This window comes from Panthera leo, chromosome B3 (genome assembly GCF_018350215.1).
Source record: "Panthera leo isolate Ple1 chromosome B3, P.leo_Ple1_pat1.1, whole genome shotgun sequence".
NCBI lineage: Eukaryota > Metazoa > Chordata > Mammalia > Carnivora > Felidae > Panthera > Panthera leo.
In genome coordinates this window covers 28,047,307-28,073,213 of record NC_056684.1, presented here as the reverse complement: position 1 = coordinate 28,073,213, position 25,907 = coordinate 28,047,307, and the positions used below count along the sequence as shown (strand labels likewise).

General features: G+C 41.0%; 1 protein-coding gene across 3 annotated transcripts in view; it reads left to right on the top strand.

Annotated features, from left to right (window-relative positions):
- The window catches only part of CYFIP1 (cytoplasmic FMR1 interacting protein 1), a 132,670-nt gene extending 107,064 nt beyond the window's left edge, over positions 1-25,606 (top strand). For 2 of the 3 annotated variants that reach the window (XM_042941287.1, XM_042941289.1), the window contains exons 25-31: positions 552-642; positions 1,753-1,883; positions 16,220-16,292; positions 16,850-16,944; positions 21,635-21,873; positions 22,349-22,496; positions 24,790-25,606. In XM_042941287.1, the coding sequence (XP_042797221.1) occupies positions 552-642; positions 1,753-1,883; positions 16,220-16,292; positions 16,850-16,944; positions 21,635-21,873; positions 22,349-22,496; positions 24,790-24,954 (942 nt within the window). In that variant the 3' untranslated portion in view covers positions 24,955-25,606. Of the gene's footprint in view, positions 1-551; positions 643-1,752; positions 1,884-16,219; positions 16,293-16,849; positions 16,945-21,634; positions 21,874-22,348; positions 22,497-24,126; positions 24,254-24,789 lie in introns of all 3 variants that reach the window. The other variant, XR_006203420.1, reaches the window with a different exon arrangement.
- The last annotated feature ends 301 nt before the right edge of the window (positions 25,607-25,907 follow it).

Sequence of the window (25,907 nt, the reverse complement as noted above, 5' to 3'; positions counted from 1 at the left end):
ACAAAATATACAACCTGTTTGGATCAGAAATCAATTAGAATATATAAAAGTTGGGTCTTTTGGCACAGACACGAGCCCATGACCCACTCAGTCACTGCTGGGACCCCCAGCTAGAACCTCTGCCCCAAAACACATAACTTGTAAGGTGTTAGGCACATGAGGTGACATGGTCCAGTGTTGCAGCTACACCAAATCTGTCAGAGGAATACAGAAACTGCCCCATGAGGATGTCACTTCTTCAGAGCCACCGCACTCACCACAGATGGATACAACTAGAGCTCCTTGCCCTCCCACTGTCATACCTCAGGCCACTTGTCTCCTGAAAGAAGAATTGTGTTTTAGAAGATGCATTTAGTTATTCCTGTAAAGTCACTCTGGTGGAGGTTGTTTTCTTTCTGTGGATAGGATTTCCTTTCCCAGCCAAAGTGATTCTCAGTCCTGGTCATTACCATGTGTTTTACTAACAGACTCCCTTTTAGAAGCCCCACGCACCACTCACAACCTTTGAGACAGTGGCAGCCAGTGGCTGATGCAGCCTATTTCTCCTACAGCTGCAAGGCACAATCCTGCAGTACGTGAAGACGCTGATGGAGGTGATGCCCAAGATCTGCCGCCTGCCCCGTCATGAATATGGCTCTCCTGGTGAGTATGGGCACCTCCCCAGGAGTGCAGTACAGAAGGGACAGCATAAACATTCAGACCTCAGTGCAAGATGTCAAGTCAGAAATTACTGATAAGGGTAGGATCTCCTTTCCCCAGGTGGGAGGAGGCCACGAACCTAATCAAAGCCTGGTTGTTTCCAATGGAACAAACAAACCAGCCTTTCTTTTGGGAGCAGGTGTGTTGGAATCATCACACTTGGGTGAGGAAGACATGGGGAAGAGGGGCAATGCCGCCTAGTCACTGATGGGTGATGGGGCTCTGAACTCTGAACCCCTGACTCTTGCACAGCACTGGGACCTTGAAGATCACCAACCAGGGAAGGACAGGGAACTCAGCTTCCAGGTCCAACTGCCCTAGGGATCCTTGCAAAATGGCATTTGGTACCTGACAGTTGGGATGAGGGGTTTGAAAACTGTTAAGTCTCCAACTTTGTTCTTTGTAGAGTTGTTTTGGCTATTCTAGGTCTTCTGCGTAACCACGTGAATTTTGGAGTCAGCTTGTGGACTTTTGACTGGGTCAGCATTTGAATGTATAGATCAAATTAGGGAATATTAGCTTTCTTCCCAGTGTTTATGCCTGGTGTCTTTTTGTGCTGTATCACAATGTGCAGGATCTCCAGGACAGTGATGAAAATGTGTGGTCTTGCTCTGGGGCTCAGAGAGAGAGAATGCAGGTTCCACCACTGAGACTCATGACATTAGCTGCAGGGCTTTTGTAGATGTACTTTAGCAGATTAAGTACATCCCTTTCTACCTATGCCTGAGAAGGGATAATGAATTTTATAAAGACCTTTTCTGCCTCTGCTGGAGATGATGATGTGGTCTTTCTCCTTTATTCTTGTAATGTGCCTCCTCAGAAGATACAGGGTTGACAGAGAAAGAGGCTTTGGAGCTGAGTCCCAAGGCCCAGGTGATGGACAGGCTACTGTTGCAAGGAGGATGTTGGGGTCAGGACACATGGCCATCTCCATACCAGGCACGATGGCAGTGTCAGAGGATGTTTCATGACCAACAGAGATGCTCCCAGCCGTAGAGCCCAGGCTGTGCCTCCAACCTCCCCAGTCCCCTTACTCACTCTCTGCTACTACAGGCATCCTAGAGTTCTTCCACCACCAGCTGAAGGACATTGTTGAGTATGCAGAGCTGAAGACCGTGTGCTTCCAGAATCTGCGGGAGGTGGGCAATGCTGTCCTCTTCTGCCTGCTCATCGAGCAGAGCCTGGTGAGTGCTCAGCCTAGCCAACCCCCAGGCCATGTAGAGTTATTCCCCATAGGTGACAGAAAAAAGAATTTTTTAGAGGCTTGATTTATTGGGGTTATTTAATGGGGGTAAAAAGGGAGTAAGTGTTACAAAGCACCATTTTTTTGTGTGTGACTATTTAGACTTTAATTTGAATTTGTTTCCTGCAACTGCAAAACAAAAATACAGTGTAGTTCATCATTTAAGAATGTTCTACTATGTGAGCACTGTGGAAATATTTTAATATGTAGTATTTGCTATACCTAAACAAACATGGGACATGTATGTAAGGATATAAAGCACTACTGCCCAGGAGAGCTGTTTGCATGATGGGAAATTCTATATCTGAGGCTGTTGAGCACTTGAAGTGTGGCTTAGTGTGACTGAAGAACTGATTTTTAAGTTTGGTTGAATTTTAATTACTTTATGTTTAAAAAGCTATATTAATATCCCATGACTATTGTGGTGGATAGCATAATAGAGCAAATTCTGGAAGCTTACTACTACTGAAAAATTGCACAGGGGGACACCTGTTCTCTCCACTGGTTGCCTCCTTGTGGCGTCATTTAGCCTGTCTCTCAGTCCCCTCATGACAACTGACCATTCTGAATTGGAAAACCTAGTGACTGTAACATACACACTCTTGTGGCCTTACTCTGGTTTTCTCTCTGTTGTGACTAAGGTGGGCATCTTCGTTTGTTGCTTGTTTTTCCTATTCTGTTAAATCCTCATTGTGTCTTTTGCCCATTCTTCTCTAGCTTCATAGAAGCTCCTTGTATATCCTTTGTGTTTTACATGCATTGCAAATACTTCTCCCTGTTTGTGGTGTCTTTTCACTCTGATAGTGGTGATTTTTTTTTTTTTAATAAACTGATACTCTTAATTTGTTTTTTTTTTTAAGTTTATTTATTTTGAGAGAGAACATGTGCAAGTGGGGGAGGGGTAGACAGAGGGGAAGAGAATCCCAGACTGACAGCGTGAAGCCCAACACAAGGTTCAAATTCACAAACTGTGAGAGATCAGAGTTGGACGCTCAACCAACTGAGACACCCAGGCGACCCCCTTTTCATATCTTTTTGACAAAGTTCTTTCCTACCTAGGGAGTCATAAAATACTCCCTTATATTTTCAACTGAAGATTTTAAGTTTTGTTTTCTAGATTTAAGTTTATAATCTTGGAATTGGTTTTTGTGAGTGATATGAGTGGATGAAGTTTCTTTTTTCTCTGTGGAGCTAATCAGTTGTCTCTCCTCCAGTGGCTGAAGAACCCCTCCTTTCCTTTATGATCTGCAATGTCATTGTCATCTGCCATATTTCTGTGGATGCACTGGTCAGTGTCCAGGCTTTTGCAATGTCCTTTCTGCAGGCCTTCATGCGTTGGTCATGTTTATGTCCATGGCATAACAACACATTGTCTTATTCCTGATAGCTCTCACTTAAGTCTTGCTACCTGACAGGACATATTTCCTTACCATATTCTTCTTCAAGGGTATGTTGCCTCTTCATACATTTTTGCTTGGCTTAAAGTATCAGTTTACCAAATGTACTGAAAAAGCATGACATTTCAGTCTTAATTGTGTTGCATCTCTATACCTATTTGGGGAGATTTTTTGATGTGTTGTTTCTTAAAGGAGTCTCTTGTCTTCAGGACCTTGGGAGCTTGACAGAGGCAGGGTCATGCTTTACAGTGACCGGGACCAGGGTGCCTATATACATTTCAGGCCATGGCAGCCAGACTACCATACTCTAAGGGCTGAGCCACTGGATTGGCCACTTTACACCTAAATTTAAAAAAAAAAGAAAATACATTGTCAGAGAGTCCAGGGTTGGATGTGGATACCTCCAGGAGCTGATGGCCTCCCATTAGGACCTGCATCTTTTGACTTTACCCTCTGTTACTGTATTCCTGAGTAGACCCTTTCCATGTGTGTGACACAGAGGGGGAACCCCAGGCCATCTGCAAGTCAGCATGGACTCTGAGTGAGCAGCCCCTCATGTGCTATCCTCTTCCACAGCAGGAGTGACAGCATGAGGTGGAGGACCCACCAGAGTCACTTGGTGGGCTGGGCAATTCTGCAGAGAGCAGGTAGGCTGCCTGTAGAGGGAGCAAGCAGCTGATGTCCAGGGCAGCCTCGCTCCAGGAACATACTAGGGAGAACTGAATCTTATACTACAATATTTTGTGAATTTTTGACAAGCAGATAAGCTAAAAAGAATTATTTTAAATCATAATCTATCATGAAGTTTAAATATTTAATATAGGAAGATTCCCTTCATGTGTGACTTTTCCTGAACACATAGTGCCACACAGTATAAAGTGCCATCTCTCTCATCCATATATATCTAAACCTGAAGGTGCGTTTTAGTCACTGGCATTGAGTTATGGCAGGGAGCCCCAAGTTTTACTGAGGGAGGACTGCCTTAGAGAATTGACATTAGTTACTGGCAGAGAACCATTAGAAGGCTGATTTTTCTCCTGATCCAGCTGTGCTTTTAGGAAATACAATAAATGGTCAAAACCTTTTCTTCACCTACAAAATAGAACATGTCCAGGAGGCCTTGTACGGACATAAAAGAATATTCTTTTGTATTGGTGCCTCAGCAGTGGAAGAATCCCCTGGGCCTCAGGTGCCTGGTGAGTGCTGGGTCTCTAGCAGCCAGTTGACACAGCTCCCCTTCGTTCTCTCCCTTCTGAGACTAGGCCTGTATCTCAAGTGTATACTCTTGTGCTTAGTTCCTTTGAGTGACAAGCATAGTATTGGACACTGAGAAAAGATGTTAATTAGTAGTTGTCAGTTGATTTGAAAGCAAACTTTGGCTTATGAGTATATGAATATTTCTGAAACAATGAATAAAAAGACTATCATCTACAGTTTAGTCATGTGCAGTTTTGTTTTTCTTTTTTTTTTTAATTTTTTTTAATGTTTATTTATTATTGAGAGACAGACACAGAGGTGAGCAGGGGAGGCACAGAGAGAGGGGGAGACACAGAATCCGAAGCAGGCTCCAGGCTCTGAGCTGTCAGCACAGAGCCCTATGTGGAGCTAGTACTCACAAACTGAGATCATGACCCAAGCCGAAGTTGGTACCTTAACCAACTGAGACACCCAGGTGCCCCGCAGTTTTGTTTTTCATGGCAGATCCTGTGACCCATGCCTGAGGCATAGTGAACACCATGCATGGCTCTCTTCTGGTCGTGGTAGCCCTTCCCTATAAAAATGCCTGTCACCACCCTTCCTCAGGCCCTTTGCTTACTGTCACCCCTTCACTTCTCCCTTCTCCAGATCCCCTTGTCAGTGCACCTTGTGGAAGCGGTGAGAAGCCACATGTTCTGTGTTGGGCACGTCTGCTCCCAGGTTCAGTCCCAGATAGGAATTTTGTGGTGTTGGCTTTTGTCCTGTTGGAAGTAGGAGGTTATATTTTGCAGTATGTCCACTAGGGTAGAATTTCCCATGGTGGAAGGAGGTATGGCTGTTGTTCTCAATCTATCTCAGATGATTATGCCCAAGTCCCATCAAACCCAGGGACAGGTTTGAAGACACTAGACACTGATCTCTTCTTAGTGGTCTCTCCAAGGAAGGTGGTAAAAAATAGGTTTTGGTATTTGTGTAGGTTCTCACTATTATAAATGGAGATATTAAGGGTGAATCAGATTGTCACATTAGAAAAGTGGGGTAACTGTGACCCAACTGCCAAGGCAACAAGTATTTGGGTGGGGGCCTCCAGGGCCTGTCCATATGTGGCCATGCAGTAGTTGTCCCAGTTGGCACCAGGATTTGATTCAGTAACCAAAAATGTTGATCTTTTTTATTCTGAATTCATGCATTGGGTAGATACATGTAGTTTCCTGAAGTTTGTTTGTTTCATTCTATTTTCAAATTCTGCTCCTTAAACCCGACCTGGGTAGTATTGTTTTGGTGTTTTTTAGTTTATGCATGTGTGTCTAATAAACTTTTTTCCTTTTTATTTCTTTCTTTTTCTTTTTCTTTTTCTTTTCCTTTTCCTTTTCCTTTTTTTTTGTTTCATATGTAGAATTTACTGATTCATCACTTAAATACAACACTCGTGCTCATCAGTCATCATTAAGTGCTTTCTTAATACCCATCACCCATTTAGCCCATCCCCCTGCCCACCTCCCCTCCAGCAGCCCTCAGTTTGTTCTATATACAGACATGTATACAATGGACATTTAGGCTCTTTCCATAGTTTGGCTCTTGTTGGTATTGCTACTATAAACATCAGGGTGCATGTATCCCTTCAAATCACTATTTTTGTATCTTTTGGATAAATACCCATGAGTACAATTGCCAAATCATAGGCAATTCTAATAGATCAGTTCTATTTTTAGCTTTTTGAGGAACCTCCGTTCTGTTTTCCAGAGTGGCTGCACCAGTTTGCATTCCCACCAACAGTACAAGAGGGTTCCCATTTCTCCGCATCTTCACCAACATCTTTTCTTTCCTGTGTTGTTAATTTTTTTTTTAAGTTTGCAAATGCTTTATTCTTTGTTTTACTGAAGACTATAGCCCGAGAAATGGCCTTTTAGATTGCTCTGAAGAACTTTGAAGCTTGTTAGCTACAGGGGATTTTATATATATATATATATATATATATATATATATATATATATATATATATGGGAAAGGATATACGTTCTTTTTTTTTTCTTTTTTTTTTTCCTGCTCCTTTAATAGGATTTTTTTTTAATTTTATTTTTTATTCTTTAAAATTTACATCCAAATTAGTTAGCATATAGTGCAACAATGATTTTAGGAGTAGATTCCTTAGTGCCCCTTACCCATTTAGCCCATCCCTCCTCCCACAACCCCTCCAGTAACCCTCAGTTTGTTCTCCATATTTATGAGTCTCTTCTGTTTTGTCCCCCTCCCTGTTTTTATATTATTTTTGTTTCCCTTCCCTTATGTTCATCTGTTTTGTCTCTTAAAGTCCTCATATGAGTGAAGTCATATGATTTTTGTCTTTCTCTGACTGACTAATTTCACTTACCATAATACCCTCTAGCTCCATGCACGTAGTTGCAAATGGCAAAATTTCATTCTTTTTGACTGCTAATACTCCATTGTATATATATGTATATACCACATCTTCTTTATCCATTCATCCATCGATGAACATTTGGGCTCTTTCCATACTTTGGCTATTGTTGATAGTGCTTCTATAAACATGGAGGTGCATGTGTCGCTTCGAAACAGCACACCTGTATCCCTTGGGTAAATGCCTAGTAGTGCAATTGCTGGTCGTAGGGTAGTTCTATTTTTAAGTTTTTTGAAGAACCTCCATACTGTTTTCCAGAGTGGCTGCGCCAGCTTGCATTCCCACCTGTGTTGTTAAGTTTAGCCATTCTGACAGGTGTGTGAGGTGGTATCTCATTGTAGCTTTGATTTTTATTTCTCAGATGATGAATGATGTTGAGCGTCTTTTCATGTGTCTACTAGCTATCTGGATGTCTTCTCTGGAAAAATGTGTGTTCAGGTCTTTCCATTTTTTTACTGGATTATTTGTTTTTTGGGTGTTGAATTTTATAAGTTCTTTATATATTTTGGATACTAACCCTTTATCAGGTATGTCATTTGCAAATATCTTCTCCCATTCTGTTGGTTGCCTTTTAGTTTTGTTGATTGTTTCCTTTGCTGTGCAAAGATTTTTATATTGATAAATTCCCCATAGTTAATTTTTCCCTTGCCTTTAGTTAGAAGTTTCTCTGGCTGATGTCAGAGAGGTTACTGCCTGTGTTCTCCAGAATTTTGATGGTTTCCTGTCTCATATTTGGGTCTTTCATCCATTTTGGATTTTTTTTTGTATATGTTATAAGGAAGTGGTCCAGTTTCATTATTTTCCATGTTGCTGTCCAGTTTTCCCAATACCATTTGTTGAAGAGACTGGTTTTTTTCCATTAGATATTCTTTCCTGCTTTGTTGAAGATTAGTTGACCATATAGTTGTGGATCTGTTTCTGGGTTTTCCGTTTTGTTCCTTCAATCTGTGTGTCTGTTTTGTGCCAGCACCATACTGTCTTGATGACTACAGCTTTGTAATATAGCTTAAAATCTGGAATTGTGATGCCTCCAGCTTTGGTTTTCTTTTCCAGGATTGCATTGGCTATTCAAAATCTTCTGTGGTTCGATAAAAATTTTAGGATTGCTTGTTCTAGCACTGTGAAACATGCTGGTGGTATTTTGATAGGGACTGCATTCCATGTACATTGCTTTGAGTAGTATAGATTTTTTTTTTTAATTTTTTTAATGTTTATTTATTTTTGAGACAGAGACAGACAGGGCCTGAGCGAGGGAGGGTCAGAGAGAGAGGGAGACACAGAATCCAAAGCAGGCTCCAGGCTCTGAGCTGTCAGCACAGAGCCCAACTTGGGGCTCGAACTCATCAACTGTGAGATCATGACTCACAAAAGGTAATTCCTTTTGGAGCAATTATAAATGGGATCGATTCCTTGATTCCTCTCTCTACTGCCTCATTATTGGTGTAGAGAAATGCAGTAGATTTCTGTACATTGATATTGTATCCTGCAACTTTACTTAATTCATATATCAGTTCTAGCAAATTTTTGGTAGAGTCTTTTGGGTTTTCTACATAGAGTATCATGTTGTCTGCAAATAGTGAAAGTTTGACTTCTTCCTTGCCAATTTGGATTCCTTTGATTTCTTTGTGTTATCTGGTTCCTGTGGCTAGGACTTCCAGTATTATGTTAAGTAACTGTCTTGAGTGTTGACATCCCTATCTCGTTCCTGACCGTAGAGGAAAAAGCTCTCAGTTATTCCCCATTAAGGATAACATTAGCTGTGATTTTTTCATAGATGGCCGGTCTCTATTATGTTAAGTTCCCTCTAAACCTACTTTTTTGAGGGTTTTCAGCAAGAATGGATGCAGTACTTTGTCAAATGCTTTTTCTGCATCTATTGAGAGGATCATATGTTTCCCATCCTTTCTTTTATTAACGTGGTGGATCACATCAATTGACCTGAGAATATTGAGCTCCCCTTTCAACCCTGGAATAAATCCCACTTGATTGTAGTGAATGATACTTTTAATGTACTGTTGGATTCGATTTGCTAGTATTTTATTGAGAATTTTTGCATCGATGTTCATCAGGGATATTGGTCTGTAGTTCTCTTTTTAAGTGGAGTCTTTGTCTTGTTTTGGAATTAGGGTAATGCTGGAGTCATAGAATGAGTTTGGAAGTTTTCCTTCCGTTTCTATTTTTTTGGATAGTTTGAGAAGAAAAGGTTAGCTCTTCTTTAAGTATTTGGTAGAATTCCCCTGGGAAGCCATCTGGCCCTGGGCTTTTGTTTGTTGGGAGATTTTTGCTTACTGATTCAATTTCTTTGCTGGATATTCTTTGCTCAAGTTTTCTACTTCTTCCTGTTTTAGTTGTTGTAGTTTCTAGGAATTTATCTATTTCTTCAAGATTGCCCAATTTGGGGCATATGATTTTTCATAATACTCCCATAATTTTTTGTATACATATGGTGTTCGTTGTGATTTCTCCTCTCTCATTAGTGATTTCATTTACTTGGGTCCTTTTTCTTTTCTCTTTGGTAAGTCTGGCTAGGGGGTTACCAATTTTATTAATTTTTTAAAAGAAGCAGCTCCTGGTTTCATTCATCTATTCTGTTGGGGGGTTTTTTAGTTTCTATATCATTGATTTCTGCTCTAATCTTTATTATTTTCCTTCTGCTGGCTTTAGGCTTCTTTTTTTTTTTTTTTTAACATTTATTTATTTTTGAGAGACAGAGAGGGATAGAGCACAAGCAGGGGAGGAACAGAGAGAGAGGGAGACACAGAATCCAAAGTAGGGTCCAGGCTCTGAGCTGTCAGCACAGAGCCTGATGCGGGGCTTGAACTCATGGACTGCGAGATCATGACCTGAGCTGCAGTCAGCTGCTTAACCAACTGCTTAACCAACCCAGGCACCCCAGGCTTCATTTTTTTTTTTTTTTCCTAGCTCCTTTATGTATAAGGTTAGGTTGTCTATTTGAGATTTTTCTGGCTTCTTGAGGTAAACCTCTATCGCTATATAACTCACTCAGGACTGCTTTTCCTGCATCACAAAGGTTTTGAACCATTGTGTTTTAATTTTCATTTGTTTCCAGGTATTTGTTTAATTTTCATTTTTTTTAAAATATTTTTTTAATGTTTTTTAATTTATTTTCAGAGAGAGAGAGAGAGAAAGAGTGCATGAGTTGGGGAGGGACAGAGGGAGAGAGAGAAAGAGAGTCCCAAGCAGGCTCTACGCCATCAGCGCAGAGCCCACTGTCGGGCTTGATTTCACGAGCCATGAGATTATGACCTGAGCTGAAATCAAGAGTCAGTGCTTAACTGACTGAGCTACCTAGATGCCCCTCATTTATTATTTTTTTATTTCCTGGTTGACCCACTCATTCTTAGTAGGATGTTCTTTAGCCCCCATGTATGTGGTCTTTCCAAATTTTTTCATGTGGTTGACTTCAAATTTCAAAGTACTGTGGTTTGAAAATAGGCATGGTATGATCTCACTCTTGGTACTTGTTGAGACCTGACTTGTGACTCAGTATGTGATCTATTCTAGAGAATGTCCCATTGCACTTGAATAGAATGTGTTTTCTACTGCTTTAGGATGGAATGTTCTCAATATGTTTGTTAAGTTCATTTGGTTCAGTATGTCATCAAAGCCATTGTTTCCTTGTTGATTTTCTGCTTAGATGATTTGTCCATTGTTATAAGTGGGGTGTTGAAGTCCCCTACTATTCTTGTATTACTGTTAGTGTGTTTCTTTATGTTTGTTATTAATTGTTTTATATATTTAGCTTCTCTCAAGTTGGGGCCATAAATATTTACAATTGTTAGTACTTCTTGTTGGATAGACCCCTTTATTATGATGTAGTGCCCTTATTCATCTCTTTGCAGTCAGTCGTTTAAAATCTAGTTTGTCTTGGGGCGCCTGTGTGGCTCAGTTGGTTAAACGTCCAACTCTTGGTTTCGGTTCAGGTCATGATCTCGCATTTTGTGGGTTCGAGCCCCGCATCAGGCTCCATGCTGACAGTGCAGAGCCTGCTTGGGATTCTCTCTCTCCTTCTCTCTCTGCCCCTCCCCTGCTTGCTCTGTCTGTCTCAAAAATAAACTTTAAAAAAATCTTTTTTTAAATCTAGTTTGTCTGATAGAAGTATGGCTACTCTGGCTTTCTTTTGACATCCATTTGCATGGTAAGTGTCTCTCCATCTCCTTACTTTCAATCTGCAGATGTCTTTAGATCTACAATGAGCTATGAAAGGCAGTTGTACAGATGGGTCGGGGTTTTTTTTGTTGTTTTTTTAATCAGTTCTGACATCCTTTGTCTTTTGATTGGAGCATTTAGTCTGTTTACTTTCAGGATAATTATTGATAGATATGAAGTTAGTGCCATTTTATTAATTTCTTTTGTCTGTGTTCGTTTTTACTCTTTGTCACTTTTCTTCCTTCATTCCACTTGAAGAATCCCCTTTATTTATTTTTTTTTTTTCAACGTTTTTTTTTTATTTATTTTTTGGGACAGAGAGAGACAGAGCATGAACGGGGGAGGGGCAGAGAGAGAGGGAGACACAGAATGGGAAACCGGCTCCAGGCTCCGAGCCATCAGCCCAGAGCCTGACGCGGGGCTCGAACTCACGGACCGCGAGATCGTGACCTGGCTGAAGTCGGACGCTTAACCGACTGCGCCACCCAGGCGCCCCAAGAATCCCCTTTAATATTTCTTACAGGGGGTGTTTAGTGGTTACAAACTCCTTTAGTTTTTGTTTGTCTGAGAAACTCTTTATCTCTCCTATTCTGAATGATAGCCTTGCTGGCTAGATAGAGTATTCTTGGCTGCAGATTTTTCCCATTCAGCACATTGAATATATCATGCCTTTTTCTTGTCTGCCAAGTTTCTGTGGACAGATCTGTTGCTAACCTTATTTGTCTTCCCTTGAAAATTAAGGACTTCTTTTGTCTTGCTTCTTTTAGGATCTGTCTTTGTCTCTATTGTTTGCAAATTTAACTACAATATGTCTTGGTGCTGGCCTGCTTTTGTTGATTTTGATGGGAATTCTTTGTGCCTCCTGGATTTGGAGGTCTGTTTCATTTGTCAGATTAGGGAGGTTTTTGGCTATAATTTCCTCAAATGAACCTTCTGCCCCCTTCTCTCCCTTTTCCTCTGAGACTCCTATGATATCAATGTTATTACATTTTATGGAGTCACTGAATTCTCTATGTGATCCATGATACTTGTTTCCCTCTTTTGTTCTTCATTATTTCCCATAATTGTATTTTTTTATGTTACCTATTCATTCCTCTGCTTCTTCCATCCTTGTCATTACATCCAGGCAGTTTTGATAATTAGTTACTGCATTTTTTCATTTTGGTCTGATTAGTTTTTAGCTCTTTTATCTCTGTGGTAAGGGACTCCCTGGTGTATTTGATGCTTTTCTCAAGCTCAGTTAGTTATGATTATTGCTTTAAGTTCTGGATCAGGCATATTACTTATATCTGTTTCGATTAGATCCCTGGCTGTGACCTTTTCTTGTTCTTTCTTTTGGGATGAATTCCTCTGTCTTGCATTTTTTCTAGTTCTCTGTCTTCTTCTGTGTGTTAGGAAAGCCGTTATGTTTCCTGCTCCTGAGAGTTAATGGCTTTATGAAGAAGAGGTCATATAATGTCCAGGGCCTAGTGTTTCAAGAAGTGTCTCTGGTGCATATTGTATGCACTGTGCTGCTGTGTTACGGCTGCTCTTTCCTTCAGGTCAGTCCTCTGCAGTTTCTCCTTGCCTGCGGTGGGGAAAGTCTGGACCATTGCCAGAATATAGCAACTTTTAACTAGGTGTGCTCTTGTCTGCTTGTTAAAAGAGACTGGATTCTATTTCCACTAGAGCTAAAGCTTTGTAGAACTCCATGGTCCTTAGACATAGTGTGTGTGGGAATTTGTGCTGTTCTTCTGGAGAATAGGCCAGCGGCGCTGGTCCTTAGGCATACTTGCCCAAGAAAAGCACTACCAGCATAGCACAGGAGGGTGGAGCTTGGTGTAAGCAGTTTAGGCAGCCAGTATTGACGCTGTGGTATTTACTGAAGTTAGTTTATGCTGAGGGGCAGGGGAGGAAATGGCTCCAGCCAGCTCCTTTGTCCAGAGAGGGGAGTTCATGCTTGCTTCTGTTCAAGAAGCCCTCCCAGAGGAGGGAGCAGTTTCTCCTTGTGTGTCCCAAGCATCCTTCAGAACGCTGCTTTCACACTGTCTGGGTCCAAGTTGCTTGCCTGCTTGGAGCAGTGCAGTACACTTTGAGCTCTATCCCAGCCAGGCCAACTGAGTTTTAAAACTCCAGACTTTAGGGACCTAGCATGGCGGAGATCTGCACTCATCCCCTTGAGGAGGGTCTTGCCACACCGGGACTGATGCAGGTTTGTTCCAGAAGGATAGTTGTACAAAGTGCAGGAGGATGGGGTTTTAAGTAAAGTACAATAAAGAGCCAGTGTACAGGTTAGCCACCCTCAGCAGGTATCCCTGGGCCTATGCTGAGGTGTGGGGGAGGGAAATGATGCCCTCCACTCCTTTGTCCCTAGAGAGGCAATGCCACCTCTCTCAGATGCGCTCCAAGAAGGAGGAACGGTCTCTCCCAGCTCGGTCCACGGGATCCTCAGATCATGCCTTCTGCCTCCTGTCTTCTCTACAGGAGCACTGCAGTACCCTCAGAGCTTTATACTAGCCACACAATGGACCAACACTCCAGTCTTTGAGCCCCACTGGTTGCAGAAACTCAAGAAAATCAGCCTCTCGGGGCGCCTGGGTGGCTCAGTCGGTTAAGCGTCTGACTTCAGCTCAGGTCATGATCTCGCGGTTCGTGAGTTCAAGCCCCGCGTCGGGCTCTGTGCTGACAGCTTAGAACCTGGAGCCTGTTTCAGATTCTGTGTCTCCCTCTCTCTCTCTCTGACCCTCCCCCGTTCATGCTCTGTCTCTCTCTGTCTCAAAAATAAAACGTTAAAAAAAAATTTTAAAAAAAGGAAATCAGCCTCTCTTTTTTTCCTAGTCAGTGGCTTTGAGGAAGTGTTTTCCTTGTGTCTGCCTCAGGGCCTGTGTATACCTTGTGTATGCCTCTCTCTTGCCTCTCAACGACCAGGGCTCCCTCCTCTCTGCAGCACCCATGATCTGTTTCTTCCCCAAACCATGTCTCTGCACCTCCTACCTCCCTTGAGGTGGACTCTTCTCTCCCTCTAGTTGTGCAGTTTGTTCTTTCAGTCCTTAGATCGATGTCTTGGGTATTCAGAATGATTTGATATTTATCTAGCTATGTTCGAAGTACGAGACAAGCCTAGGGACCCCTGCTACTCTGCCATCTTAGCTGTGCCTCCATTAAACTTTTTATTTTAGAATAGTTTTGATTTTAGAATAGTTTTCATTGCTTATTTGTTTTTAATGGTAGTTTTTATAGTTTTTAACAATAGTTTTTATATTTATAGTCTTTAGTTTTTATTGTTTTTATGGCTGTTCTTACTTTTTTGTTTGTTTGTTTGTTTGTTTGTTTGTTTGCTTCGGTTTGGGGGCAAAAATTTGAGCTCATTGGCAATAACACCTGGAAGCAGCACAGCTGGATGAACCACCTGTCTTGAATGGTATTGCTGGCCTGTAGGCTACTTTACTGCCTGCACAGCTCTCCTTGTGTGTGGCTCTGCCTCCAGCATCCTACCTGGTAGCTATGGTCCCTTGTCAAAGTTTCCCATCCTCCATCCATTTCCCTGAGTACTTTTCTTGCAGTCAATCAGCTTCCAACTGACCCCCTTACACTCTGACCATTCATTCATCTCCTCATTATTGTTTTCACTCGACAGTAAATATATCCTGGAGATCACTCTACATTTCTTATCTTTTTTGAGCTGCACATTATTCCATTGACATCACACTTCATTATGTGTTTGCGTACCATGCAATCATCATCTGATCATGTCCCTTTTTTTTTTATCTTGTTCTTCTCTCCTCCACACCTTCTTCGCCTAGACTAGAAGGCCCAAGCGAACAGGTCCTGGGTACACTGGCCCAGAGGTGGCTTCTACTACATATATTCTGCATGAAGAGCTCATGCTTTGGTGCTAGCCTCAGGAATAGAAGGCAGAGTGTGGAGGGGTCAGTCTCCTGGTTGAACAGGTCACAGCTAACTGGCTGCTGCACTAGATTTATGTTAGGTGACCATAGGACACTCACTTATAAGTACAGAAAGTCTTATCTTCCTTTTCTTGGTCTTTCCTTTGCCATCATCTGGGGAGATCCTTGGAAGGGAAAATAGCATCAGTTGGTATATGTCTTGACCTTCTGTTAATAGTTCTTTTGTTTAATAATTTTTTTTAATTATTATAGAATTATAAGATTTTAAGATGGGTATACAGTAGAAGGTTCTGTGGAGAGCCTGATGTAGATTGAGAGAGAGCTTACTCACCTCTTCTGCCTGCCCCATGGTGAACACACCAATCTTAGGGACCCTTTTTTGTGGTTTAAGAGCCTTCAGACTCTGGAAATAAGCCCTGTTCTTTTTTTTTAAATTTTTTTTTTAACGTTTATTTATTTTTGAGACAGAGAGAGACAGAGCATGAACGGGGGAGGGGCAGAGAGAGAGGGAGACACAGAATTGGAAACAGGCTCCAGGCTCTGAGCCATCAGCCCAGAGCCCGACGCGGGGCTCGAACTCACGGACCGCGAGATCATGACCTGAGCCGAAGTCGGACGCTTAACCGACTGAGCCACCCAGGCGCCCCAATAAGCCCTATTCTTGACCACCTTTAGATTCATGGTGGGTTTTTAGTTCTGCAACTCTTGTGATATTAGAAGTAAACTCTACCTCTACACTGCAATATTCTGGAGAATGGGTCTTCTTTTTATTACCTCTTTAAAAGAGTTGTGTTCCAAAAGCAGGTTCAAGATGACTACTCAGAACTTGGTTTGGGTGCAAGAATGATGCTGCCTTTCTTTCTGCCTCTAGTGCTGCTCACAGAGGAAGCACCTTCCTCCTATCTATGCAGTGGTGTCTTGTTATAAAGTCTTATAACCCAGTTACAAACTTAAGAGGCAGGTAGCAAAAGTAAATAAAATTTGAAATTCAGTTATTCAGGTGTACTAGCCACATGTGGCTAGTAACTAAGTGTATAGCACAAACAATACATTTCCATCATTCCAGAGAGTTCTGCACAGTGCTGCTTAGACTATTTATTTTACACTAAAATGACAAAGATATAGATCTTGTTTTCAGCACCAGACTTCTGTCTGTCTTTGCGGTGAGGTAAACTTCCTAATGCAACCTTCTGTTCCTTTGCTGTAGTCTTTAGAAGAAGTGTGTGACCTATTGCATGCAGCCCCATTTCAGAACATCTTGCCAAGAGTCCATGTGAAAGGTGAGTTTCTGTGCCTCTGACCAGGGAGTCCAGATTGCCTATGCAGTGTTGAGTGGTGACACGTGGTCTTTGTGACCAGAGAACTCAGTGCTAGTTTTGTTTGAGTTTGGTCCCTGTTCAGTCATAACTGAAGGTAACTGGAAATGTAACATAGTTAAATTAATATTGAATAATTGAAATATTTAAGACTAAAACGGTATATCTTGGACGTGCTTCAGAATAGCAGGGGACGTTGAGTATCTATGAAACAAGAGTGGCACGAGTTGATCCTCATTATAACAAATGGGTACAGAGAGTTTTTGTACTATTCTTTGATTTTGATTACATTTATAATTTTTAGTGTTTAAAAAAATGAATATTGAACAGAAAATCAGTTCTGTCATTTTGAGTTAAAATATCAAATGAACCAGTTTTCTAAAACAATGTTCAGAGAATCTGTGTGTATAATTTTAAGAAATCTTCATGTGTTTCTTTGACAAAATTAAACTTCAGCAATCATTTTCCATGCAAAGGAACAGAAAGTTAAAAAAAAATTAAAATATTTTTTTCTACTGCAGAGGGAGAGAGACTTGATGCCAAAATGAAAAGACTAGAATCAAAGTACGCCCCACTGCATCTTGTCCCTCTGATTGAAAGACTGGGAACCCCTCAGGTAATGCATACTGTGACAGCTGTCACTGTGGCAAGTTTGGTATGCACATCAGACCACTGGCATGGCTGGGGCTTCAGAACACAGGTTCTGGATGACCCACCCTGGAAGGTGTAATGAGGTTGGATAGGCCCTCTCAGGCCTCAGTGTCTCCAGTGGGGTTTGTAACTGGACCTTGTCCCAGGATGATTGGGAAGTTTAAGTGAGCTAACATGTGTAAAGGGCTTAGGACATCACCTAGCATGTAAGATGTACACAGTAAAGTCCGGAAGATGGCGGCGTAGGAGGACGCGGGGCTCACAGCGCGTCCTGCCGATCACTTAGATTCCACCTACACCTGCCTAAAGAACCCAGAAAACCGCCAGAGGATTAGCAGAAGGGAGTCTCCAGAGTCAAGCCCAGACTAGAGGCCCACGGAAGAGGGTAGGAAGGGCGGCGAGGCGGTGCGCGCTCCACGGACTGGCGGGAGGGAGCCGGGGCGGAGGGGCGGCTCGCCGGCCAAGCAGAGCCCCCGAGTCTGGCTGGCAAAAGATGTACACAGTAAATGTTACTTTTTTGTGTGGTCTGTCCTTTCATGAAGAAGGCTTTTTTCATAGGTTTTTAATAACAGAAAGTGGGAGTCTCCTATAGGAGGCAAGGTGTCAGGGTAGAGTTCCATGATTTTATATCAACTTAAGCTAGAGCTGGGTTTCATAGTTGTGGCACTGTCCCCAGTTTGGACCAGATAATTTTTTGTTGTGGGGGCTGTCTTATGAATTGTAGGATGTTGAACAGTATCCCTGGCACAACAGCCTCATGGAAATATAGCATAGAAGCAACAGTGTGAAAAACACCTGAGGCAAATGAAAAGGAGAGTAGTTTACTCATCTCAGAGCGCATCTTGGAGGGATTGAGATCCTTGGAAGATTTCTCCAGGAACAAAGGAGCTGGCAGGCACCATTTCCATCCCCTGCCCCCAGCATAAACTCATGGCCACCTTCAGTATAGCCAGCACCATGTTGACACTTACTGCCTAACTTGCTAACATTGCTACCCCACTCCCCGCTGTGCTGCAGCAGATCCACGCCCTCTAGACAGGCTCACTTTCAGTCCCAGTATAGCAGGAACCCCCTACAGAGGACTGGTGCTGCACAAACTTTGCTAATACCACCAGATACCAGGCTCCCCTGCCCCTTGCCATTACAGCTCCTCCCCTCCAATATGCTCTTGGCCAGAGCCCATCGAGGGCAGTGCCACAGGCCTGGCAGTGTGCAAGTACCTTGACAAGGGTCAGTGCCAGTCCAGAATGACTCTTACCCTGGACAGAGGGAAAGATAACCACACACACAAGTCAAACGGTGGGCCCAGCAGTTGGCTGGGGGCAGACAACCAGTCTGGCTGCAGGCCCTGCCCACAAACGAAAGCTCAGGGGACAGTACAGGGAAAGCAGCTGTAGTTTGGTGCTACTGCATCTCTGGCAAACACCTAGTCTGACTCAACTCAAGCCCTAGGCAGCATGAGACTGGCCCATTAACACCACAGGAACCAAGCAAGTACCCACAATAGGCAAAGAGCCACTGCAGACAACTGAAGGAAAAGCTCAGCCACAACAGCAGGACACGCATAACATATATAGGAGACACACCTTAAGTGGCACTACAGGACCTCTTCATAAAAGCTACTTCTTTCGAGAACAGGAGACATAGCTGATTTTCCTAACACATAGAAAGAGACACAGAGAGTTCATTCCTAGGATGCAAGGGTGGTTCACTCACCACTGATCAATCAGTGTGATACATCAGTAAGAGAAAGGATAACAACCATATGATCATCTCAATAGACTTAGAAAAAGGATTTAGCAAAGTACAATATCCATTCCTGATAAAAACCTTCAACAAAGTAGGTTTAGAGAGAACATACCTCAACATAATGCAGACTTTATATAAAAAACCCACAGTGAACATCATACTCAATGGTGAAAAACAGAACTTTTCCCCTAAGATCAGGAACAAGACAGGATGTCCACTCTCACCAGTTTTATTCAACTTAGTACTGGAAGGCCTAGCCATAGCACTCAGGCAACAAAAAGAAATAAAAAGCATCCAAATTGGTAAGGAAGAAGTAAAACTTTCATTATTTGCAGATAACATGATACTGTATATAGAAAACCCTAAAGACTCCATCATAAAACTACTAGAACTAATAAATGAATTCAGTATGTTCCCAGGATACAAAATCAATGTACAGAAATCCATTGTACTAATCTGTACACTAATGAAGGAGCAGAAAGAAATATTTAGACAATCCCATTTATAATTGCACCAAAAATAATAAGATATTTAAGAGTAAACTTAACCAAGGAGGTAAAAGACCTGTACTCTGAAAATTATAAAATATTGCTGAAAGAAAGTGAAGATGATAGAAACAAATGGATAGATATTTCATGTTCATGGATTGGGAGAATAAATATTATTAAATATCCATATTAGCCAAAGCAACCTACAGATATAATGCAATCCCTATCAAAATACCAACAGCATTTTCACAGAACTAGAACAAAGAATGGTAAAATTTGTGTGGAACCACAAAGAAATCCCAAGTAGCCACAGCAATCTTGAGAGAAAAAAAACAAACAAACAAAAAAGCTGAAAGTATCATAATTCCAGATTTCAAGTTATATTCCAGAGCTGTAGTAATCAAACAGTATGGCACTGGCACAAAAAGAGATCAATGGAATAGGGTAGAAAGTCCAGAAACAATGCTTCAATTATATGGTCCATTCATCTTTGACAAAGGGGGAAAAAATACGAAATGGGAAAAAGATAGTCTTTTCAACAAATGGTGTTGGGAAAACTTGACAACTACATGCAAAAGAATGAAACTAGATCACTTTCTTATGCCATATACAAAAATAAATTCAAAATTGTTTAAAGACCTAAATGTGAGACCTCAAACCATGAAAGTCCTAGAGGAGAACAAAGGCAGTAATTTTTCTGACATTGGCCATAACAACATCTTACTAGATATGTGTCTTGAGGCAAGGAAAACAACACTATAAAAATAAACTATTGGGATTTCATCAGAGTAAAAAGTTTTTGCATAACAAAGGATACAACCAACAAAACTAAAAGGCAAACTGCTGAATGGTAGGGGATATTTGCCAGTGACATCCGATAATGGGTTAGTATCCAATATATATAAAGAACTTATACAACTGACACTAAAAAACCAAATCCAATTAAATATGAGCAGAAGACTTAAACAGATATTTCTCCAAAGAAGACATCCAGATGGCCAATAGACACATGAGGAGCTAACATCACTCATTCATCATCAGGAAACGCAAATCAAAACTACAATGAGATATCCTCTCACACCTCTCATAATAGCTGAAAGCCTAAACACAAGAAACAATAAGTGTTGGCAAGGATGTTGTAAAAAAGGGAACTTTCTTGCACTGTTGGTGGCAATGCAAACTGGTGGGTCCACTTTGGAAAACAGTATGGAGGTTCCTCATTAAATTAAATAAATAGATAGATAGATAGATAGGTAGAACGAACTATATCTAGGATCCAGTAATCGCACTACTGGGTATTTACCCAAGGAATACAAAAACACTAATTTGAAAAGTTAAACGCACCCGTTTTTATTGCGATATTACTTAAAAAAAGCAAGTTATGGAAACAGCCCACATGTCCATTGATAAATGAATGGATAAAGAAGATATGGGGTATGTATGTGTGCATGTATACATATATACATATACATATATATGTATATGTATGTGTGTGTGTATATATATATATATAAACACAGTGGAATGTCATTCAACCATCAAGAAATGAAATCTTGCCATTTGCAACAATATGGATGGAGCTAGAGTATAATGTAAGCGAAATAAGCTAGTCAGAGAAAGGCAAATACAATGTGATTTCACTCATATGTGGAATTTACAAAACCCAACTGCAGAGAACAAACTGATGGTTGTTAGAGGGAAGGTGGGTGAAATAGGTGAAGGGGATTAAGAATAAAACACTTGTCTGAGGACACCTGGATGGCTCAGTCAGTTGAGCACCTTACTTAGGCTGAGCCTTGTGAGTCTGAACCCCTCATTAGGCTCTGTGCTGACAGCTGGGAGCCTGGAGCCTGTTTCGGATTCTGTGTCTCCTTGTCTCTCTCTGCCCCTCCCCTGCTCCCCACTCGTGCTCTCTCTCTGTCTCTCCCGCTTTCTCTCTCAAAAATAAATAAATACACTTAAAAAAAATAATTTTCTTGATGAGCACTGAGTGGAATAGTTGAATCACTATATTGTATACCTGAAACTAATATGACACTGTCTGTTAACTACATTGGAATAAAATTTAAGAAACATTTTTTTAGAACACAGTATCCCTGACCTCTGCTGACTAGATGCCATTCACCTCACCCCAAGCTGTGACAATCAAAAATGTCTCCACACATTGCCACATGTCTTCTGAAGGCAAAATCACTCCCAGTTAAGAACGGCTATAGTAGACAGTTCTCCTAGACTGAAGTATATTTAATCTAGTAAGACATATATGTAATAGCTGACATATTTATGTTGCTGATGCTTATTTCTAGAAATCCTCTTCTGCAAATTAGGATAGTTTTCAAGTAAGTCAGAAATAAATCTGGGTAGTTTGGTTTCAGCAGTGAGCCTGCCGTGGCTCATAACATTCCATCCTTTCTGCAGCAAATTGCAATAGCGAGAGAGGGGGACTTGCTGACAAAGGAACGTCTCTGCTGTGGCCTATCTATGTTTGAAGTCATCCTGACTCGGATCCGGACCTTTCTGGACGACCCTATCTGGCGTGGGCCTTTGCCCAGCAATGGAGTCATGCATGTGGATGAGTGTGTTGAGTTTCACAGACTTTGGAGTGCCATGCAGTTTGTCTACTGCATTCCTGTGGGAACACACGAGTTTACAGTCGAGTAAGTGTACTCAGTGGATGGGGAAAGTGGGAACAAGCTGGTGTTAGGCTCACATAGAAGACTACATTCCTCTGGAAGTGGACTAGAAGTTTTTCAAGTTGCTTTAAAGCTATTTAAGTGGAAGTTCTTAATGCTCAGGAGGTGACTCGGGGTGAAGTTTCTAGGTGTTCTCTGAACCCATGGAAACTTAGGTAAGTTAAGTTTTCTTAACTGTGCATTTTCTAGATGGGGGTGTCCACAGCTTCATAGAATCATTGTTCTTGGAGGGTCTGTGATCTGAAAGAAGGTTAGGAAACAGTGTGCCAAAGGAACTCAAAAGAGACTTACCAAAAAGGACACGTCATCTGCTGCTTGGCGTTCCCTTCCTGGCCTGTTCCCAGTAGATCCCTTGGTCATTGAATTCTGGACACCGAGTTGTAAAAGACTTTATAATTGTTTGTGATTGCTTGTTGTCCTTGTTGCTTCTTGTTTCTAGGCAGTGCTTTGGCGACGGGCTCCACTGGGCTGGCTGTATGATCATTGTACTTCTTGGGCAACAGCGGCGCTTCGCTGTCCTGGATTTCTGCTACCACCTACTTAAAGTCCAGAAACATGATGGCAAAGATGAGATTATCAAAAATGTGGTATGTGGAAGAGAATCTTCCACTATGTGGAAGTTTCACAAAATATTTACTAAAAGTTATTTTTCTGGGAATGTTTTTCATCCCAATACATAAGGTGACACCAACTGAAGCTTTCTTTTCCAAAATGAATCTAAACATACTTGCTAAGTAAAGCAGTCAGGCAATTCAAATAGTAATTATTCCATTTTCTTTCTCTTTTTAGGGTACTTAGATCTGCTTCATATTATACAGCCTTATAGAATCTGCATTTTTAGATTATTGGCATATTATTCCAGTTTCTGGCTTCCTTTGTTATAGTCAAAATGTGTGTGGTTTGTTTTGTTTTGTTTGATTTCTTTGTTATGACTGCTCTTTAGGTCTTTTTCCCTTTGTCATTTTATGGATTCTTTGTAATTCTAGAAAATACTCAGCCATTATCTTTTCAAATATTTTAGTTTTCTTCCATTCTGTTTTCTTTTAGGACTGCAGTTACTTACTTGTTAGATATTCTTCTGGTTTCCATATCCCTTATCCTGTTAGTTTTCTAATTAGGTTCCAAATCCACAACAGATTTCCACAGGCTTAGTGGTTTAAAACAACACCCATTCTCTCATAGTTCTGTAGGTCAGAAGTCTGGGTACAGAATGACTCAACTGACTTTATTTATCATCTCAAGGCCAAAATTAGTGTGTCTGTAGCACAGTGTTCCTTTCTGGAGCCTCTGGGGATGAATCTGCTTCCAGGCTCATTCAGGTGGTTGGCTGGTTGCAGTCCCTTGCAGTTAGAGGACCAAGGTCCCCATTTCTTTACTGCCCATTGGCCTACATCCTTCTACTTTCCACATGAACCCCTCCAGCCAAGGTGGGTCAAGTCCCTCCCATGCTTCCAATCTATCAACTTTCTGCTATATCTCCTGCCTCTACCTGAAGGAAATTCTCTGCTCATATGATTAGGTTGGATTCACCTAGAAAATCCAGGGTAGTTTCCCCATTTTAAAGTCTAATCTTAACTACATTTACAGTCTCTTTTGCCATGAAAGGTAACATTTTCATAGGTTCTGGGGATTCAGGCATGGACGTCTTTGAGGGGCTACTCTACCTTCCGTATCTCCCATTTTCTTGTCTCTCTGGGCTGTTCCCAGAGTACTTTATTCAGTTATCTAATTCATTCAGCTGTGTCTAATCTGCTGTTTTTAGTTTTGAGAAATACTAGTTTATTTTTAAATTTTTGATTCGGAGGATGCCTGGGTGGTTCAATCGGTTAAGCACCTGACTTGATCTCAGGGTCATGAGTTCAAGCACAACATTGGGCTCCACACTGAGTGTGAATCCTATGTACGTACATATATACATACATACATGTGTGAAGCCTACATATATACACACATACATACATACATACTTACAAGTTTGATTTAGTTCAAATCTTGGTGGTAATTGATCATTTTATCTTCTTCACTGAATTTTTCCCATTTTTTTTTTACACATTTGATGTATTATATTTTTTAATTCTAGTATGTGAGACCTCAAAGGTTATCTCAAATCCTGAAATGTTTCGTGTGTTAGGTTTTTTATTTGCCAGCTCTTGTCCAATTAAACTTAATTTGGATTGCTTTTCTCCCAAGATATTTATTTGCTTCTCATCTCCACAGGCTGTTACCAACTTGGGGCCACATTAGCCTAATTAGAGGGACCATGGCTTCAGGTGTAGCCCAGCTTGCTTACAGCCCAGGCCATCTCCTCATCTCACTGCTGCTGGTGGCATCTGTCCCTGAGGAGGTCCTGGCTTCTGCTTTACTTCCTGCATAGACAAAACCTGCAGTGCTTTTTAAAGTTTCTTCCTGTGTGTGTGTGTGTGTGTGTGTGTGTGTGCGTGTGTGTGTGTGTCTGTCTGTGTGTGTGTGTGTGTGTGTGTGTGTGTGTGTCTTTTATTAAACCGGGAGGATCTATCAAAGTATCCTGTCTACAATAACTGGAAATCTAAAACTTGTATTAGATTACTGGTCTTTCCCCACTGACTATATTATCTTCATCTTTACATCACCAATTTTTAGCACACAGCAGGTTCTTAATACCTGTGTGTTGAATGAATAGGTCTAAGTTGTAAAAGTAAATCTACCATCAGTAGTATGAAACCGATAGAGAAATGTGTTTAAATGCAAAATACATTCATTGTTCCAATAGGTACATTACAGAGATGTGTGCTAGTAGTTTGCTATAATTTTTGAGAAAATGTGAAAATTCTGACATTTTGAAACATGAAAAATAAATGTACATGTTTTAATAATAAAACATCCTAATTTTAACTGTTGCAGCCATTGAAGAAAATGGTGGAGAGAATTCGCAAGTTCCAGATCCTAAATGATGAGATAATTACTATCTTGGACAAGTACTTGAAGTCTGGTGATGGAGAAAGCACACCTGTGGAGCATGTTCGCTGTTTTCAGCCACCTATCCACCAGTCCCTGGCCAGCAGCTGAGGACATGTACATCATGTTTTTGAAGAGTCCCAGTACTGACTGCATTTAATAACTATAAGGGCATGTTTTTCTTTCCATAAACTATTTAGTAAGATTTTTAGTGACTATTTTTCAGTATCTCTGTGCCTGTTAAAGGGGGTACTTTTCAATTTAAAAGCTTAATTTTATAAAATTATTTTTCTAGACTAAAATTGTATATGCCTTTGGTAATTAGAAAGTCTGAGAATATTAGCTGCTAATTGTTGCCATCATGTTCTTACAGAATTATTTTGCATTTTTCTATGGAATGTTCCAACAACTAGCTATGTCAAAATGCTGCTGAGTTCATCCATATATTCCTTAGCAAAGGATCAGTAATGTTTGGGGAAAGATTTATGGACTTAAGAAACTTAATACCAGCTCATTGTAATAAAATCCACTACCAGTTAGAATTAAACTTAATGCTTATTTAGCTTTTGTTTAGGGATTTTTCTGATGGTCTTTTATGAATAACCTTTTCTAAGTCATTGTTCCTTTTTTTGTGTCAGTGTGTCAGAAAATAGTGAACTTGATTCCTCTGCTTCTACTAAATCCAGTTGTGACAGTCTAATTTGTAAGGTATGATTTAAAGGTTACAGAAATCAAACTAATAAAACTTAATTGTGTTCATTCATTTAGTGTTGTTGATAAGGTTTTGGAGTGATGGGGGTCTGGAGCCAATGGCCAAGAAAGAATTCTTGACACATCTTTGGTGCAAAAAAGTGATTCTGTTGGGGTGCCTGGTGGGTCAGTTGGTTAAGTGTCCAACTCTTGGTTTGGGGTCAGGTTATGATCTTGCTGGTTTCATGAGTTATGATGAGTTTCATGAGTTTCATGAGTTATGATCTTGCTGGTTTCATCAGGCTCCACGCTAGCAGCCCAGAGCCTGCGTGAGATTCTCTCTCTCCTTTTTCTCTCTGCCCCTCCCTTACTCA